The sequence below is a fragment of the Dufourea novaeangliae genome, unplaced genomic scaffold (genome assembly GCF_001272555.1).
Source record: "Dufourea novaeangliae isolate 0120121106 unplaced genomic scaffold, ASM127255v1 scaffold70, whole genome shotgun sequence".
In the NCBI taxonomy this organism is placed as follows: Eukaryota; Metazoa; Arthropoda; class Insecta; order Hymenoptera; family Halictidae; genus Dufourea; species Dufourea novaeangliae.
Window position 1 is genome coordinate 279,782 of NW_015373940.1, and position 18,097 is coordinate 297,878.

Consider the following 18,097-nt stretch of genomic DNA (forward strand, 5'->3'; position numbering starts at 1 on the left):
ATTCGTTCCTCCGTGCGAGTGATATACGATACGAACAACGAACGCTCGTAAATAACAAACCGCAGGACGGACGGGGCTACCTCGACGAAAAGGTTTTTTACGAGTACGAAAAGAACCGTCAAGAGTCGCAAAACGAACTACTAACAACTGAAATCTTGAAGAGTACAGGTAACGCCGATTAAAACAGACCCCGTGCCGTTTTTCGTTCTCCCGTTTCGAATGGAACCTTCTCGCAGAACCGAAGTGACGCCTCCTAGAGCCGAGCTACTTGGACCTCGAATCCACCCCCACCGAAAAAAATCGGTACGATCGGGGGATCTATATCTCGGGTAAGGAATCTCGCGATCGAAATACGAGTGGATTCTCGAGGGGGGTGGAGATGCACACGCGGTGTGCACAGAGGGAACCCTGGCTCCGAAAAACCACCTAAGTGGCCGAGGCAATGGCACGGGACCATTCTTGGTGGGCACAGGATATCCGGAGTGGGAGTTTCTATGGTCGAGGCTGCCTCCTTTTTTTCTTCTTCTTTTCCCCTGCCCTTCTTCCACCCCGACCATTCTCTCCTTCGTTCGAATAAAAAGTGCCGATTCAACGCTTCGAAACGGTGAAAACACGAGCGCGGAGGAAGGTGGAGAGGGGAAGAGAGCGTCTTTCGCCCACCTCGATCTTCTCTCCATCATTGTTCGCGGACAGTTTCTGGCCTCTGGCGTGTACCTGCCGTGACATTGCGATTTTATGGAAATACGATATCTGTTTTTGTCGCGTCGGACACACACATACACACGAAACAGAGAGGGAGGATCCTCGGGCGGGCATGGCCGAGGAAAACGACTCTTCCGGTGGGCAACCTGCTCTTCCGCCCCGTGAGGGAACCCTGATTGTCTCGCGATCCTTACGACACGACTGTCCATCCGACCAGAGAGCTGGATCGTGTGTCGTGGGCTAAGAGCAACAGGTACATATGGGGACGTTTAGGGGGATCCCTTTGGTGCACCGGAAATCGGCGAATTTGTGGGATGTTTTTTTACTTTTGGCGATTTAAGGGCTTCTCGAAGGTTTCATATTTTTCAGCACGATGGAGTTCAATTTACCAAGGGCGCTTTTGGAGAAAGAACACTCTTTTTAAATCATTATTCGCCGAGTGTCTATTCATTCAAGAAAAAAAATTGGAATTTCCATGGTATAATCAATTCCAAATGACGAAGCATTTTTCATTCGAAACTCTTTATCCAGATAACGAATCTGCCCATCTCTGTATAATATTACGCGCCACGCTTTCAATTACCGTGAACGCTATGTAAAGAAACAACTCGATGGATTTTCTCAAAACTGATGATAGATTTTTAACCCCTTGCCTGACATCATCGTATCAGACTCGTGGTTTCAACGAGTACAAATATCATTTCTTTAAGTCCAAGTGAAGTACTATAAATTACTCGTATTAATATTTAACTTTTATGGTAAATGTACAGTTGCGATACTCGCAGAGTGCCTTTTGTTTCTGGGAAACTATTTACAATAAAGTCTAATTTTTGGAGACTGAACATGTGAAGAAAATCGTGAGGCAAGGGGTTAAAAAGACCCTCGAAAAATACCTATCCCGTATCGCGCGCGGATAAACAAACAAACTTGAACAGAGAGGACACGAAAGTCACGTACCTTTCTGCAGGATCTCGAGGTGTTCCCACAGGATATCGCCCATGAACGCCGGAGCACGTGCCAAAAAGGATTCCTTCCCCATGGCACAAATCTGTTTCCCGGTCATGTGCTGCCAGGGCTGCATCGCCACACCCTCCAGGGAGAACTCACCGATCGCCCAGTGCAGCCAGTGTGCGACAGCTGCTTCCGACCATTGCCTCGGGTCTGGAAAAAAAATATATCATCAGGATGATCGGTTAAATCGATCAAACTACCATTTGCCTAGGATCCTCGATACCCGAAATATTTATAACAAACACTGACTTTTTAATAAAGTTTAGCCACAGTGGTAGAGCTTGGAATTGTGAAGCCAATGATATTTTTTACAGCCGCATACGGCCATTAGTTTATGATGAAATATTTGTTCACTTTCAATTAAAATTAACATTTATATTTTAAATGAAAATTTAGATGTTGCTTTCCTGTGATATTTTCGTTTCTAATAATAGATTCGATGGAATACGTTAACAGGGGTGTGATCATTCTATTTGGTTCTCATTAGGCGTTCAATTTTCTCTCTGTTCAACCGTCCGGAGTTTTGTAATTTTCGTATTATCAAGAGCGGAAAATTGTGTTTAATCTGTCGATCTGAAATCATTCCACGTGCCGCCGCTATTACGGTAATAATTTTCCGCTAATCACGGGTTTTTCCCCGTTGGGCGGGAACAAAAACAGCCGCGTGAAAAAGCGTTCCGATCGCGATCTACCGTGTATGTATCACGCGACCCGCGAACAAATACTATGTTCGACAACGTAACGCATAATTGATCACCGTTAATCGACCCTTCAGCCTGTTCGAGAGCGGCGACATGTAAAAAGTAACCGCAAGACGTGGAACGATTATTCAAATCGAATACGAGGCGAGTAATGTAAGCGTTTCAGTTGCTTTCGAATGGGAAAACCAGATCGGTATCTATTCTAATTCCTTGAGTGCAGTTCTACTGTTTTTTGGTAATCTAGACTGAACTATTCTGTTTAGGAGAAGAACTGAAAATTAACATTACAGTTTGAAACGAGTAGGTATCATTTTGGTACTTTGGTGAATTATGAATTAAATCAGGATTACGATTGAAGTTTAACTTAGACTTGGACTTGTATCATTTGTGAGATGTAGTCTGAATACATATGAACCAAATGAGCAGTCAGGTCTCTGATGGTTTTTATTATTATTATTGAAAATCAAGGTAAAAGGGGTGTGGAACGAGTATATATTGTTCGGTGGTATTCGAAGCTCTAGGGAGGCGACGGATCCGACTAGTGACGCAAGGCTTTTCGAAGCCCGCAGAGATATTGTGTCGGGTTGACGACATGATCGGTGCTCGGACCCGGCCATCTTTGGCAGAAGGCGATACCGAGAAACATTGGAATGTCCCATTTGAGGTGCGCGCCCATATTTGCACGCGTGTCTTGCATTGTTTCGCGGTATCTTCCCGCGTAAAAGTACTGTTCGGCTCATAATGCAAACAGAAATTACGACGAACCGTCCTAACGAGGCTTCCACCTCCCTCGAGCCACTCCATTCGTCGAAACACCGCGTGAACGTCTATCTTCGAATGGCTTTCGAGAATTTTTTGGGGAAAATCCTGAATCAAGATACCTCGTACTTTCACTTTTCTCTGACTCACCGGTCTGAAAATGCTCTGCAACGTAATCGAGTCTCTTTTTCGGAGTTACCACCTGTTGTTAGTGACATTGATACTTCAATACCATAATTTTATACAATATCGGAGCGTTATAATTTTATACGGTGCACGAAAATGTATTCGTAAACTCGGATTTTTCAAAAGAAGAATATATGAGGTCGTAACACACGAAATAAAATACACATAGAAAAACTCTACAAGTCACCCGGTTTTAGTAAATTGCACTAAACAGTAAACAATAATTTTTTCAGTCTATCACAACATTCTTTTATACGAATACTCGACTCTTTATGCATACCAACATCGTCTACTGAAAATTTCGCATAGAATCGAGACACACCAGGTGAAATTCAACAGACGTACTGGGTGTTAATCTATTCTCCAATTATGTTCAATCACGTGTCGCGGATTGGGGGTGGTCGTCGAAGGAAAAGCCATACATTTTCTCGTTTCCCTCTGATATCTCGTTCCACCACTGCGATCTGCATATTTCTCTCTACTGGCGATGATAATGCACGGACGTACTCTAATGTAATACAGAAATGTTTAACTCCCACCCCAACGTACAGTTTCACCTTATCTGGTCCGGTTGATTATGTCGTGGAGGAACTAATTGCCTAGATTAGCCTATTGCGGCGCGGTTGATTAAAAGCCCTGGCCAGCGAATCACCGTGCACTGCTGTTCTCCGTCGTCCGGAGGAGACGATAGCGGCCCAGTAATCGTGCGTTCCACGGTGAAACGTTTACGGGAGAGCTCCCTGATTTTCCAGATTTCATACTTCGTACGCTAACTATTCAATAAATTCAGACAATTCAATTTCTATCCAACAATTTCAGACAAATTTCTGTAAAAATTCTTAAGACACTAGTCAGTGAAACGTCGAGGTCTCTGATTAAAAGGAATACACAGTAAATCCTGGATGAGTCTTCGAAGGCTTCTCGGCACTGAACACTAAATATTTCATAAACTAATGGCCCTACGCTGGAGTTAGACCGGCCAGTTAAAGGGAAATACGAGAGGAAGAAAACGAAAAGGAGTGTATAATCGAGAAAAGAAGGAAAGAAAGAAGGCTCGGGGGCGTTGGAGGTTCACGCTTAGCTGGTGGAGGGAGGGAGGAGCTGAGAGAGTCTGTTAACAGTGCTGACAAGGAATAAGTTCGGCAAACATCGGCGCGATCCTCAAATATCGGCGGCGGCCGCCTTTGATCGTGCCGTGCCGTTAGACACTTCGTGTGACGCGCGCGCGCGCGTCCTCGTGTCCTCTTTGCTCTCACCTTTTTCTCTATTTATGCATTATCGTCGCGCGCGGAACGCCGATTCCCGGTCCAACGATGTATTTCATCGTTTCCACGAACGAACGAAGCGAAGGGGGCCCTCTGGGTCGCGTCGAGGGCGCCCCTTCATTCATAAAAAGAGCGTTACTCTCGCGAGTCACGTACACCACGATGTGCGACGACAACGATCGCGAGATCTTGGGACTCCCGCCGATTTCGATATGGCCATTCAAGGACACCTTGGCCGGCGTTCATCTTCTTTTTCCATCGTGGCGACAATGTGGAGTTCAACACCTTCTACAGGTGTAGAATTTTTCACTCGTTTTTTTAGAAATTATAAGCTTGGCAGTGAACACTTGAAATGAAAGGAATTGCAACCAATGGAAGATTTGGAGAATATTTGGATCATTGTCAGAATTGATATTCATACGGACATTCAAGGACTCCCCAGTTTATGTTTTGACGAGAACGTCATGGTGATCGACACATCCTAGTAAAAATATTGAATTAAAAATTTTTTAAATCCAAGAAACTTAAGAACTGCGAGAAGTTCAGTCAGGGGACAGGGATAAAGAGAGAAGGAGTGATCTGGGGGGTATACCAATGTCGTAAGGTGTCCGAAAATGACGATAAAGGCAATCGAGCCCCCATCGATCTTTAAACAGAGATAGCTGGCGCAGGTGCCACGCGCAAGCTTTCACGGCAATAATCAGAAACACCGACCGTGATTTCGGTCGGTTGGTTTAGGAACCGTCTGCGACCCAATGGGCCACGGTTTGCCTACGATACCGATGTACCTGTGCCCTCCAGTGATAAATTTCACCGGCTCCGCGTCGTACAGGTGGACGCCAATTTCTTTCTTTTCTTTCGATTTTTTTCTTTCTTCTTTTCGTTTGAACCAGCCGCTCCGTAGAAAGAAAGCCGCGTCGATGTTGAGATTAAAACGGCCCCCGAGCGTCACGGTGGAGGTTTTAATTAGCCATCTGACGCACGATGTCTACAATTTTGTTTGCGTTCTATCTTCTCGGTCGTGACTCGATTCAACGTAAAACACATCGTGGCACAACTATAAAATCATTCGAAAATTTTCAATTCTCCGAAACATCAAAGTTCCACTTTTCTATAAATTTGTGGAAAGTTCCATTTTCGTTCTTCGCCGATCTTCTCTATCGAACATGTTCTTTATCGTTGGTATTTAGTACCACTGGAAAGATGGTTTGTGATCTCGCGTGCAAGGCTCGCAAGATCCTTTCGCTTTCCGCGTAACACGGCGAACCAGATTAATTCGACATGAATTATTCTCGGGTACTCTATTCACCTTTGCGAAGGCACAATCCACAAATACGTTCTCCCTCCGTCGTGGTTACAGAGGCGAGAAACTGTTTCATTACACGAGCAGTTCGTCGGCTTCGAAAGCAGTTTAAATGTTTTTCTAGTTTATTACAACTTAAAGAAGAGCTCTGTGTTCTTACCAATTCCCCGTTTTCCCCTCGTTGCGGGGGGGAAATACGGTGTGCCATGAGAACACTCCATTCAGTGTAAATCACCTGGCTTAGGAAATAACGCGGGGCAGCCCGTTTCGTTCTTAGAACACGGCAGGATCTCCCGCCTTCTCTTTTATTCAGTCGATCCACCGACGCGATAAAATTGCAATCAAGGTGTTCAGTTTTGCTCCACGTTCTGCTTCGATTCTATCGTCGAATCTCGATTAGCGGAGTGAAAAGAGAATTTAAGTCGAATTTGTCGAATGAATATATATTTCTTAAATCGAAAAAAAGAAAAAAAAGTGTCTCGAACTCAGACGAGTAGCGTCGTTGCTCGACCGATCACGTGAACCGAACACGACGCGATTCGACGAAGAGGATGGCATCCTTGGCCAGCCGTATTATTCATAAGAAAGGTAGATTCTGAATAAATCATAATAACGAATGCGTCAGATGGTTCTGACGTCCTACAATGCAATCGCGAATGCACGCCGTGCCTCTGTGTCCGGCAGGTGCTTCGCCGTCCGTTGCAGAGCACGCGCTCGCGCGCAACATTCGACGAATATGCGTAGGTACCTGTGATATAGCGGATTCGAACCGATATTCGGTAATCCGTGGACTACCAGGCGGAATGATAGCCGCGGCGGTAGTTGTGATCGCTGTCCCCGATTGTTTTCCAAGAGCAAACGCGCCATTTTGGATTCTACTCGCGCAAACAGCGATAAGCCACACGTAGAACGCTGATACAGGGAGCCTTTAACGATGCGAATATTCGTGAAATCTCAATGCAGAGTTCCCCTCGGCGGAAAAAAATTGCTATGCGTGAATGCTGTAGGATGATTACGGGGGATACGTACTTTTCGGGATTCTGCAGAATTCATTGATCTAGAATAATGTACACTACAGTCCATGAATGTCCGGACACGGTGAAATAAAAAAACATTGCAGAGAGTGAGCAGTGACAATTGACCAGAAGCAATCAAGACGTTCCAAGATTAACCTCTCACCGAAAGATCCACGGTCCACCGATTCCATCCGTGACCGAGCTCGAACTCTGGTCTACACGCGGCGCGACAAACGGTCATGCGAGCGGAGAGACAATGGCGGACGAAAAGGTCGAAGAGACAATAAAACGAACGGGAGAGAGGGGACGAGAGGGTGACCAAAAAAAGAGCATGGAAGAACACATTAAACAGAGGTGGGGAAGATGGGGGACAGAGAGATAGGGTGTGCAGAGGGGGTTTGGAAAGAAAGAAATAGAAATACGTCGCGAGTTTCCTAGTCAGTGTGACCGCCCAGCAAATATTTTCGTACCAACTTATGTAGAAAAATATTAAACTCATGTGTGCAACTCTCGTGTTGTTTTTTTTTTCCGAGAAGCATCAGACTATCCACGTATTAGAACACTAAAACATAAAAAAAAGAAGTACTACATAGGTCTAGCACGAAAGTACTCGTGGTGATCACGCTGCTCCTGATCGACTGAGACTCGACGGTGAAAACCCGTAGAGGCCAGAGGTGCGAGCGTGGTTTGCCTCGTTTAGGTTCACGGAGGTCAGACTGTAGGTGATCTCGCCGGGAGGGTACGAACCCGGGGCATGTAGACCGGAAGTAACGTCACACCCGCCTGGCTCTGAATGCGCATACCGGATGTGTGGCATCGGCTCCCCATCAGAGAACCATCAACATCACATTCACAATTCCTGCACATCGCCGCCTCGTCGCACATCACATCACATCGCGTATAACCCGCTCGCCTCGGTATATACCTCGTCGTCTCTCCACGCTCGCGCACTCACGCACCCCGTTGCTGTCTGCCCTCCCTCCCACCACCCCGTTTTCGAGCACATATACATATACACATACGTATCGCGGTACCGATCTCGTCGCCGATTTTTCGACAAATTTCTCCTACCTTACGGGATCGCTCGACCGTGGCCCCGTGCGCAACCAGTCGAGAAGCTTTCTTTTGTAGCAGGCCGAGAGATTCGCCTCTGTAACCTTGTTTATAGTTCCTTTTGTGTTTTTTTTTTCTATCCTTTTTTTTTTCTGTAGACCGTTGTCGCTTCGCGGGTGTGATCCACGGTGGTTGGGTTTTGCTTTTGATTAGGATTCTGGATAGGGTCTGAGGAGTACCGATTGTGGGGAAGCTACGACGACTATCATGTACATGGTTCCATTCTTTTTGGGGAACCGGAGGCTATGGTGACTATCAGAATGGAAGTTGAACGATATCCCTTCCCTCTTGGGAAACTCAAGGGTGTTGCAGTGTAAATACTTGGGGATGTGCCAATAAGTAATTTACTATTGTTCCAAATTATTCGAATGATTTTGAAACGGAGTGTCAGAACAAAAAATAGTGGGTTACATATTGGGACACCTTATACTTCGGTTAGAGGGTAATTCTGTACAGATCCTGATTTCGTTTCGTTACATTTCAGGGGAAACTCTCGAAGATAATACGTTTGTTATCGGAACCGAACGCAGCGTGGTGCGAGTTTTACGTCGAGACTATCACATCCTTCTCCAAATACACATGAAACACAACTCCACCTGTTATTTGAAATCCAAGAAACGTCTCGAGAGTTTTCAGGTAGGTACACATAATTTCCGCGGTTCGACCGTGAACGCCAATAAAATCTCGACGAAGGGAATCGAACGATCGGCTGTTACTCATTAAGCCCGATTATCGCCATCTCGCTGTCCATTAACACCGGCGCGTAAACGATCGCGAGGTAATGGAATCTCGTGAATCCAATGGGAGAACACGGTTACCCGTCCTAACAATCCCGTTAATGCATTGGTTATCGTTCCAGGCAACGTGCTCGCGTCTTTTCGACGATACCACACCGAATACAGCTCGCGAGCACACGAATCGTAAAATCTCGATCCTGTAATTAGAAGTCGTTGAGGATCACGTACGACGCGGAGGATACGGGCGAGGGGATGCGAGATAGAAGGAAGTCTGAAAGGAACAATTTTCGTGAGAAACCGATCGAAAAGAATCGGGTACTAACCTTTGGTTATGTTGAGGCGGACTCGTTCCTTCTCCCAGGAGGCGAAAGAAGCCTCCAGGGCCTCGGTCATCTTCTTGTTGGTCCCAGGTGTTAACGGCGGCACTTGCGCCGGGATATCTGAAACAGCAGAGACAAATTCGGTCAGACAAAGTTCAGAGTACCGACTAAAAGTACAACAGAATACTTAGATTCGAGGCTATGTTTCTACGTCGGAGATCTTTGATTTTTCTAAGAGTCAAAGAAGCAAGGTTCTGAACTTCTTGCATGTTGGAAGAAGAAAGCAAAGTTTCTGTACATCAAGAGGAAAACATCGACTCCCTTATTCAACATAGAAAGACAGATCCATATTTCCAACGCACCAAACATGGAAATTTCCAAATCTACTTCGCCTCGAAGCTTCCTAGACCTGAAAATCTCCCGCAAGAAAGGAAAACTCCAAATTGTCTACGTATCAAAGATACCTAACTTCCAAATTCCATTCGCCCTAAAATTTGTCGGACCTCAGAATCTCCCACCTACCGATACAACTCGTCTCAAGATCCCTCAATCACAGAATTCCCAAATTCTTCCGGCTCGAAGCGCTCTAATATAGACGGATGGGTGTCAGAAATCGGGCAGGGAACACGTCTGGCCATAGGAGAGAGAACAGAGGGGCGGGTGGATGTGTGAGAAGGCAGGTTAATGGTACTTCTCACAAAGCGACGTGCTCTCGGAAAGCACGCGCGCGGCAACGAGTAAAAGAGAGAGAAAGAGACAGTCTCGTTGTAGACGGAGGAGCAAGAAGCGTCAGGTGTCGCGGCGGTGGCGGCGGCAGGAGCAGCGAAAGCGAGCGAACCAGGCGAGGGGGGCATCCACACCATCCTAGATAGCATCGTCGTTAAAGAGGGGTGCAACTGCCGAGGCAGGTGCAGGTGCATCGTCGTTGTAGGTACACGGTTGCTGCTCTATGCCGTCCGTGAACACCGCGAAGGCGAGAGAACGATGTAGCATACACCTTATGGCGCTCGCGCGAAATACCATCTCTTTCTTCGTCCTCTCCACCGTATAGGTATACAGTGAGAATCAAAAGTGAGTGCACACTTTGAAAGTATGGGATTCATTTGTATTTATTTATCTCAGTTTAAAATGTAATATTCCTACTACATTGAAATTTGGTGACTGTGGAGAAGGACTTAACCAACTGAAACTGTTTTGTCCAGTAAGTAATTCTATATTTTGAGTCACGATCTCATTAAAAGACCCACGAATGCACTTGCTTCATTATATTTAAACATCCAAATTTGTGAATTTTTCGGCTGCCTATTTCATCCTGAAAATGTTGAAAAAATCATATCCAACTGTATTACTGCCATGGTATTACAATAGTAAGATGTTACAGAAGTATTACACGAACTTTTGTCAGGTGTATACGTAGTTTTGACTCTCACTGTATGTACAAACTCTCTCTCTCTCTCTCTCTCTCGGTCGCCCCCTTTTTCGCGTTCTCCCTTTTCTGAACGGCCTCTCTCGCTTTTTTTCTCTTTCCCCCTACCCCGCTCGAGACCGCGTTTTACGATCGCGTAATTCGAGGGAGATCGAGGGCCAGTCGGAGGGAAATGTTTCGGCCAATTCGGGATGATGTAATTCGCCTGAGGTAAGATCGTTTAAAGTATAACAATATTTCAGTCTTTTTTTTTTTAAATCAAGTACGTACATAATAAATTAAAGGGAGACAGAAGACACTGTTCTTGGGGGGAATTGTCGCTTCTGTACGAATGTTAAAAGGTTCACAGACGATACGATTTATTTTACGCAACTCTAAAACGGCCCACATACAATACGATATATCGTACAACCGGATTGTACAATACAATGTGAGTTGTTTAAAAGAGAGTCGCGACGTTTGTGGCATAGTCGTAGAATTTCTAGAACGACGTACGGTCTAATCATACGATACTCATGCATATTAAAAATCTGTTTATACGACGTGATTGTGAGTACGATTTGTGATTCTATGCAACTCTTGAATGTATATGATAAATCGCATCGTCTGTGGGGGCCGTTTTACGAGACTCCGTTTCACAAAGTCCTACATTGCTGGTCCTTTGTTTTCACACCAGGCACCGGTATAATCTTATCAAGCTCGCTTGCCTTATGTTTCTTCCGTTTACGATAAACAGGGTGTCGCCTCGAGGGGAGAGAGAAACTGAACGACCGTCAGGCTTTTCGATGTTCGCCCCTCTCCCCTCAGAGAAGTTTGTGATAAATATAGAAGAAAAAATTAAAGAAGAAGAATAGAGTACAATTCCTCCTGTAATAATAACGATTCTAGCCGGTGGGATATTAAAAAATGTATGAAGGGTCTGGATTGACGCGCGATCGTTGCTGTGTCGGGTGTGACGATGATCAGGGTTGTACCCTCGCTCGAGGACGGTGTGACTCGATAAAAATCATGCACACCAGACACTATATACCATCGTCGCGATATCTGCACAGCTGGATTTGCATGGGCTATAAGCTCCACCGGCTACGACGACGACGATACGGACGGAGGCACCGCCGAAACTCCATTAAGTATGTATGGCGTGCACGCACGGCAAGTTCTCCACCGTTCGTAACCCATAAGCACCTTTGTCTCTACTCGGCACACGCGGTATAGGGCCACGAAGGAACCACTGGTTTTGCATATTGGTGCGCGCGCGGTTACGAACGTACAAAGTATCGATACGAGCGGAGGACGCGACTCCGAGAGCATCTTGCTTCGTCCAGTAACGAAATCAACGTCGGAACTGAAACTCGAATTGTCTGCATGTGCACGGAAAATAAGAACACTGGCAGGATTTCATTGAAAACTCGTTAAACCTCCGATTGCCATAGGCAGTACTGTAATAACAGTATGCACAAGTAAACAAATAAAAGTATATAGTTACCGTGGTGGCTACCAACGTCTCTTACTATAATGCATAATAGAAATCCACTTATGGTGGCGCGTAGTAGCCAGAGAGTTGACCCTCGCACACTGTTCGGGTCAATTTAACCCACCTTGGATTTTCAATTATATATTTTCTTACAGAAATTTGAAAATTCATTTAACACGAATTATTCGCTTATATTACAATCCAGCGAAAGGACAAATATATTTCTTTAATTCCATTTTAATCCATGCCCAATTTCATTCAGCGAAGAATGCAATGATCTGTTAAACAGTCTACAATTAATGGGAAGATCTGTCATATTTAGTATACTTTCGGATAGTCTACGAACATCAATTTGTGCAGCCTTGTCTTCGAAAGTCGTCATCTTGCACACAAAAATATTCAGTAAAGGTTCCAGTTGAAATTCGAGGAACTGTTTTAAGGTAATCGTTTAGCTACCAGGGACAGGTTCCTTGCCGGTTTAAAGTGGGCCCGGGAAAAATTCCAAGGCGCGCGGGTGCAAAGTGTATCAACGACGTCGCGGAATTATTCATCGCAAGTTGGACAGGCCGTGGAGCGAGTAATCGAAGGAAGGAAAGGAAGGAAGAAAGGAACGTCTCTCTCCGTCGAAGGTTGGAAATAACGTCGGTCGTCGTTGCCGGCTACTTGGAGAGGAGACGCGAATTGAAACCCCACGTGCCACGGCGCAACGCTGCCGCCGTGAACGGAATCACAATCGGCGAACTTTTTTTCTTGCGGGAACGACGCCTGTGGCTTGTGGCTCGTTTCGAATGCGCCGTGTGAACCGGCCACTGGCCGTAGCCGTGCGTAACCGTGATCGCGATCCCTTTGGAATTTCGTGGATCGTACCGTCTCGACTCGTTATCTCCTGTCGCACCTGGGACCTCCGTGATCGAGGAATCATCGATCACACTTGAAGAACAGTTGGAAGAATTTTGAAACTTTGATCTGTTGGATTGGGATCTATAACTTCTGAAGACTGAGGATTCGGTGATCTATGATGCTCCCCGAATGTATGTGAAAGTACCGATCACGATAGCGTGAATATTCGAAACATCGAGATTTCAACGTATGAGAAATTCAAAGTAAATATCTGTTCCCGAGGACTAAGAAGAGATCGAAGGATTCTCGATTAAACCCGAAAATGTCCTCGTCAGGAGGGCCAGAAAGCACGCAGGTGCGTGGGGCCGATCATCTTTTTTTTCGTCTGTTCAGAAAAAGTCGATATCGATCGATCGAAGCCACGTTGGACGCCGGTGACCATTGGTTAATCGAATGGAAATGCAAATAGGCAACGACCCGCGACCCAGGTGACATTTGACCCGGGCTCGTTCAACATAAATTTGCATAGCCTCGCGGCGTTATTTGCGGCCTGCTTCTTTACCCCCGGGGTACCAATCGTACACACAGCGGTCGAGCAGAAATGTTTTCTACAATCCGATAACCTCGATTGTCTTAAAAAACGCATTTCTATTCCGAAAAAAAAAAAAAATACAGATCCATCGGATCGCTCCACGCTGTTACGATACCTGCTTGACCCGGTCGTTAAAACGCGTCGAACGAATTCATTATCGAGTCACTCGAGACCCTCCGTTGAGCCCTCCCTGAGAATTGGAAGCGATTAAACGTTGTTTGAATATAAAATTAGACGTTTAACTATTCATTTAATCTCTTTGTTGACCAGAAATTGAAGCATTCTTCGTCGAATAATTGCCAGTATTTTATAAAACCAACGATCCCAAAGTTCACTCTGAACACGAGTCTAAAGCGAAAAAGGATGAATTCTTTAGCCTCGGGGATCGTTTGATGCTTCGTTCCGACTTTAGAACGAACAATGAAAACGATTAAATTATCCTTCGACGTAGAGCAATTTCTCTGCCTCGTCCCTCAGGAATGTTCGCCATTCGCCAATTATCCGCGGATAGAAAGCGCGCACGCCTATGACCGATCTTGTATCGCTTCCGCGGTTTCGTTTCGCTCGTTTCGAAGACACGAAATTAATATCGGGAGGGCCCGAGAGCTCCGGCCCGATTTGGTATTCTAAAGGCCCCCGCCACGTTCGACGATCTGCATTTTTCGCCTGGCGAGTCGAGCAACGGTTACGTGGCGGGAAAATGCATCGCTGCTTTCAATTGCAAAGTACATGACGCCCGTCATCGCGACGAACGGGGCACACGATGATCCTTCTGTATCGTCGATAACAAGTTGAAAACGTTCTTACGAGACTCCGTACAGTGTGTTTATTTAATTCGAATACGATATCGATGGATCCCTGGTGTGTAAAATAGAATAATTAAGGACAAGATGCATTCTTCGAGATTCACTTTAGAAACTTTGAAATGGATTTTCTATTTCTGGAGGATCGATGGTTTCACGATCTCATTAATTACCGATTGAAAATATTCCACGAAAATATTCGCTTTTGTTTTTCTGTTGTGTATTCGGAGAAGTACAATTTTTCAACGTGTTTCGAGATTCACTTTAGATATTTCGAACTGGATTTAAAATTCTGGGAATCTGAATAAAATTTAAAAAGGCGTGAATTAGATTTCTAAACATCAAGAAAGTATTATTTTCTCGTGGTTCTGAGGGAATTTCTCCCCTCTCCGGAACAGGCGCGCGCGACACGATCGTCGAGGAATTAAAAAACGATCGAGGCTCCTCCGGCTGCTTATGGGGTCGTAATTTTTTTTCCTTCTTCCCTCCACACGTGGAACAGGCCGTCGTAAGTTTGTAGATGAGTTTAACGGACACGGGGCACGTGCTGGCAACGTCTTCTGGCTTATCCCTCTTTCCACGGCGACTCTGGAATATACTCAGCAGCCAAACAACTGCGGCAGCTGTCCTGAACAAACTACTAGCCAGCGCGTATACCGCGTGCCTGCCGAAATCTTCTGTTTCTCCCGTTTTCGACGCCTCACGAATACGCTTCGACGCGATTTTCTTAAAATTTTGTTGAATTTACAGCTAATTATTGCCCCCAGAAGATCGATCATTGAATTTCATGTGCAATTTCACTACTCTCTGTTTTAATCATAAGTTCCTTGTATTCGATCCTACCTTGGAAAATCCATAAATAGGTTCGTTTCTATTAGGCGTTTAAAATATAATAAATATACACAAACAAAGGCTCAGCATAAAAATTTAATAAAAAAAATGTCGTTATCGAAAATTTTTTAAATCGTATGTCAAAATAGAATACTTAACCAACCTGCTCAGATATAGGAGAATCGTATATTTCTTTTGAGTCGTTTGTATTAAGTTGGAAAAGACGAAATAGCTCATCGATCAGTTCATCTGAAAAGTACCCTATAATTATTGACTGAATAGTGTCAGTAATTATACCGCGGAGGAGTGAGATTTTCCGCGGAATTATATGGCCATGGCGATGTAAAAATAACGACAGGAGTGAGAAAGAAGTATCGTTCGTAAACCGTGGTATCCAAGCGGCAATAGAGGCGTACAAAAGAGACCGAAAGCAGTTTACACAAGCGACACAATGGCTCCATGGGAAAATACAGGGGGAAGGGAGGGCCGATTATGGCGGCGGCCACGGCCCCCATCGTCCACGTGAATACACCTACGACACAACCCCTTTTCTCCCCGAGGTACGACAGAGAGAGAACGTTTAATCGCGTTTCGCACGCAAGAAAGTGGCCTGCCCCGTCAGTCATTCACACCGTGAACCGTGACTCGCCGTCACCTATTTTCCCTGTCTCTCTCTTTCTTTCTTCACCTCTCTCTACCCAGCTTTTAATCAATCCTAGAAACTTCGATCGTTCGTGTTCCCTAATTGACACTTCCCCTTTTTCCCCCAGTCGTGATAATTAAGACGTGAAAACTGCGATCACCGGGTGTGTCGTAACAACACACGGGCGAACAATTTTCTCTCGTCGAAGGGGGATTCGAAAGTCCAGGTCGATTTTTTCACGCGACCAGAAGAAATTCTTAATTATTCTCGGCGGCGATGAGTGACGTGTCCCGTCCACCGCACGGCAATCGGGTATTATAATGAGGATCTTCGGGATGGAAAACTGGGCTACGATTAATTCGAGACTTTTATACGGAATCAACAAGTAACTGTTTACAGTCTGAACAGTCGAGAAGACCAATCGATACACCGTTCTAATGGTAAAACTTCCGGAAACCAACGTGCCAACGAAACACGTGGCAGACCACGCATCGTTGTCTATTCAGCGTGCACGTGACCCGGTACACCTGTTGCTCGTCGAGAAGCGTTCGTTGGTCTCCCGACGGGGGTAAAGCCACCCCTACGGTCACAAGGAAGGGGAAGAGGGGAAAACCATTCGCCCCCGAACACCGTATAAATTTGGATCTCTCACCGAGGGATGGATCCTAGCCTATATATAAACCGCATCGAGACGTTCCAGCAGCCGCAAATCACCGAGGGGGAAGAAACATTTTCCCCTAAACAGTGAAAAACTGGAAGCTGCTGGTGTGTATTCTTAGGTCCTCGTAGAAAAGCAGATTGGATATACATATACCTACATGTTTATCGTATGCTCCTGCGATTTCCACACATCCTGCCTCGCTAACGAGCAAGGACACGGGCGACGATATTTGCTCTGCGGTTTTTCTCCCCCGCCCCCGTTGAAAAAGGGCTGACCAGGACTTATCCGGCTGGCCAAGATAAACCTTATCTGGTGTATGTACCGTGCACTGCGATTCCTAATGGCGTTCCCAGCCACGCCTCTAGCCGCGTGCGCGTCATCCAAACAGAGGCTAGAACGACGACAGTTCCGAGCATAGAGGGACAATGCTGATCCGTGGTTGTCTCTATTGATGGGATACTCGGAACGTGTCCATTAATTGTCGTTTCGAGGGCTTGGCCGGGGACAGTGGGATGGTTTCGGGCCACTGAACTCGTTCTGGGGACTCTGTGGGCTGGGGAAAAGAGTCAGGTCGAAGGGGTGACGATATATGGTCTCGAAGGACTTTAACTCTGGACACATGTGGACTTTAGGAATCGAATGATCTTGGGTCCTAGATTCTTTGGTATGCACGTATCTTGGACTTTGGAATTGAGAAAGTGGGATGGTTTGGAGGTAGCAAGCTTGTTTAGGCGAATTATGTGGGCTGGAGGAACTCGTGCTGAGTGATCTCGAGGGACTGGGCTTTGGAACACGTGGACCTCAGCTTTTAGCTGATCGTAGGTATCTCTGGATTTTTACTTGTCTACCTTGAAACATGACTACAGAATTTTGAGACCGAATTGGTTACCAGAGTAGGTTTAACCGACATTTCCGTTCAGTTTGATTTATCAGCTTAAAGCCTGTGTCACGAGAGGAAGCTCGGTGTACCGATTTACCGCAAGCCTCCACATGAAATTCTCCGAATCGACTTCAACAATTGCCACGAGACCTTTATCTATTCCCCAATCGTTTGTCCAGCGGTTTCGAAGAGCATAAAGGAAAAAAAAACCAGGACCACTGTGATCCCCGGTTGCGGTGTGTCATGGCAACGCATCGTTGGCGTCGATAACGCCCCAGTAAAATCGAGGAAACAAACGATCTTCAATTTCACGGACGATTCTTAATAATACGATGTAAAAACAAGCAATGGCGACACATTGTTGGGTCCGCGATTATCGCGAGACCGCATGTCTCGAGGCAGATAAGGGCGGACACCGCGCACGCAGTGGCTAATTATTGGTTGCGTCTAATCGAGGGGAAAGTATGGAAACCTGACGCGTTAATACATCATAACGATCGGTGTGTGCCGGCTACCGTTAAATCAGCTGAATGGACGCCCGCCGGAAACACGGGGAAACACTATGATCTGTGGGACGATAATTAGTTTCGGCATAGACTCCCCTTTCCCTGCTGGAACGTTTCGTTGCGTTGATCTAATTGAGAGACTGTGGGAAAGGCGTAACATTAAAAAGCATATATCTGTCGATCGTGTCATTAGCTATCAAGACACAGTATTTTTCAATGACTTCCTTTATCGTTAAGATAACAGGAATCCCCTAAACGTCTACTTCACAATTTCTATATAAGGAATAGAGGTTTTTTATGTGGTTCCTCTTGTTGAAAACAGTATTTC

At 45.6% G+C, this 18,097-nt stretch overlaps 1 protein-coding gene across 1 annotated transcript in view; it reads right to left on the reverse strand.

Moving 5' to 3' along the window:
* Positions 1-18,097, reverse strand: part of LOC107185643 (ETS-like protein pointed) — a 125,228-nt gene that overhangs the window by 25,652 nt on the left and 81,479 nt on the right. Inside the window, exons 4-5 of the mRNA XM_015573377.1 lie at positions 9,117-9,233; positions 1,660-1,863 (exon numbers count right to left, since the gene is read on the reverse strand). Coding sequence (XP_015428863.1) covers positions 1,660-1,863; positions 9,117-9,233 — 321 coding nt within the window. The remainder of the gene's footprint in view (positions 1-1,659; positions 1,864-9,116; positions 9,234-18,097) is intronic.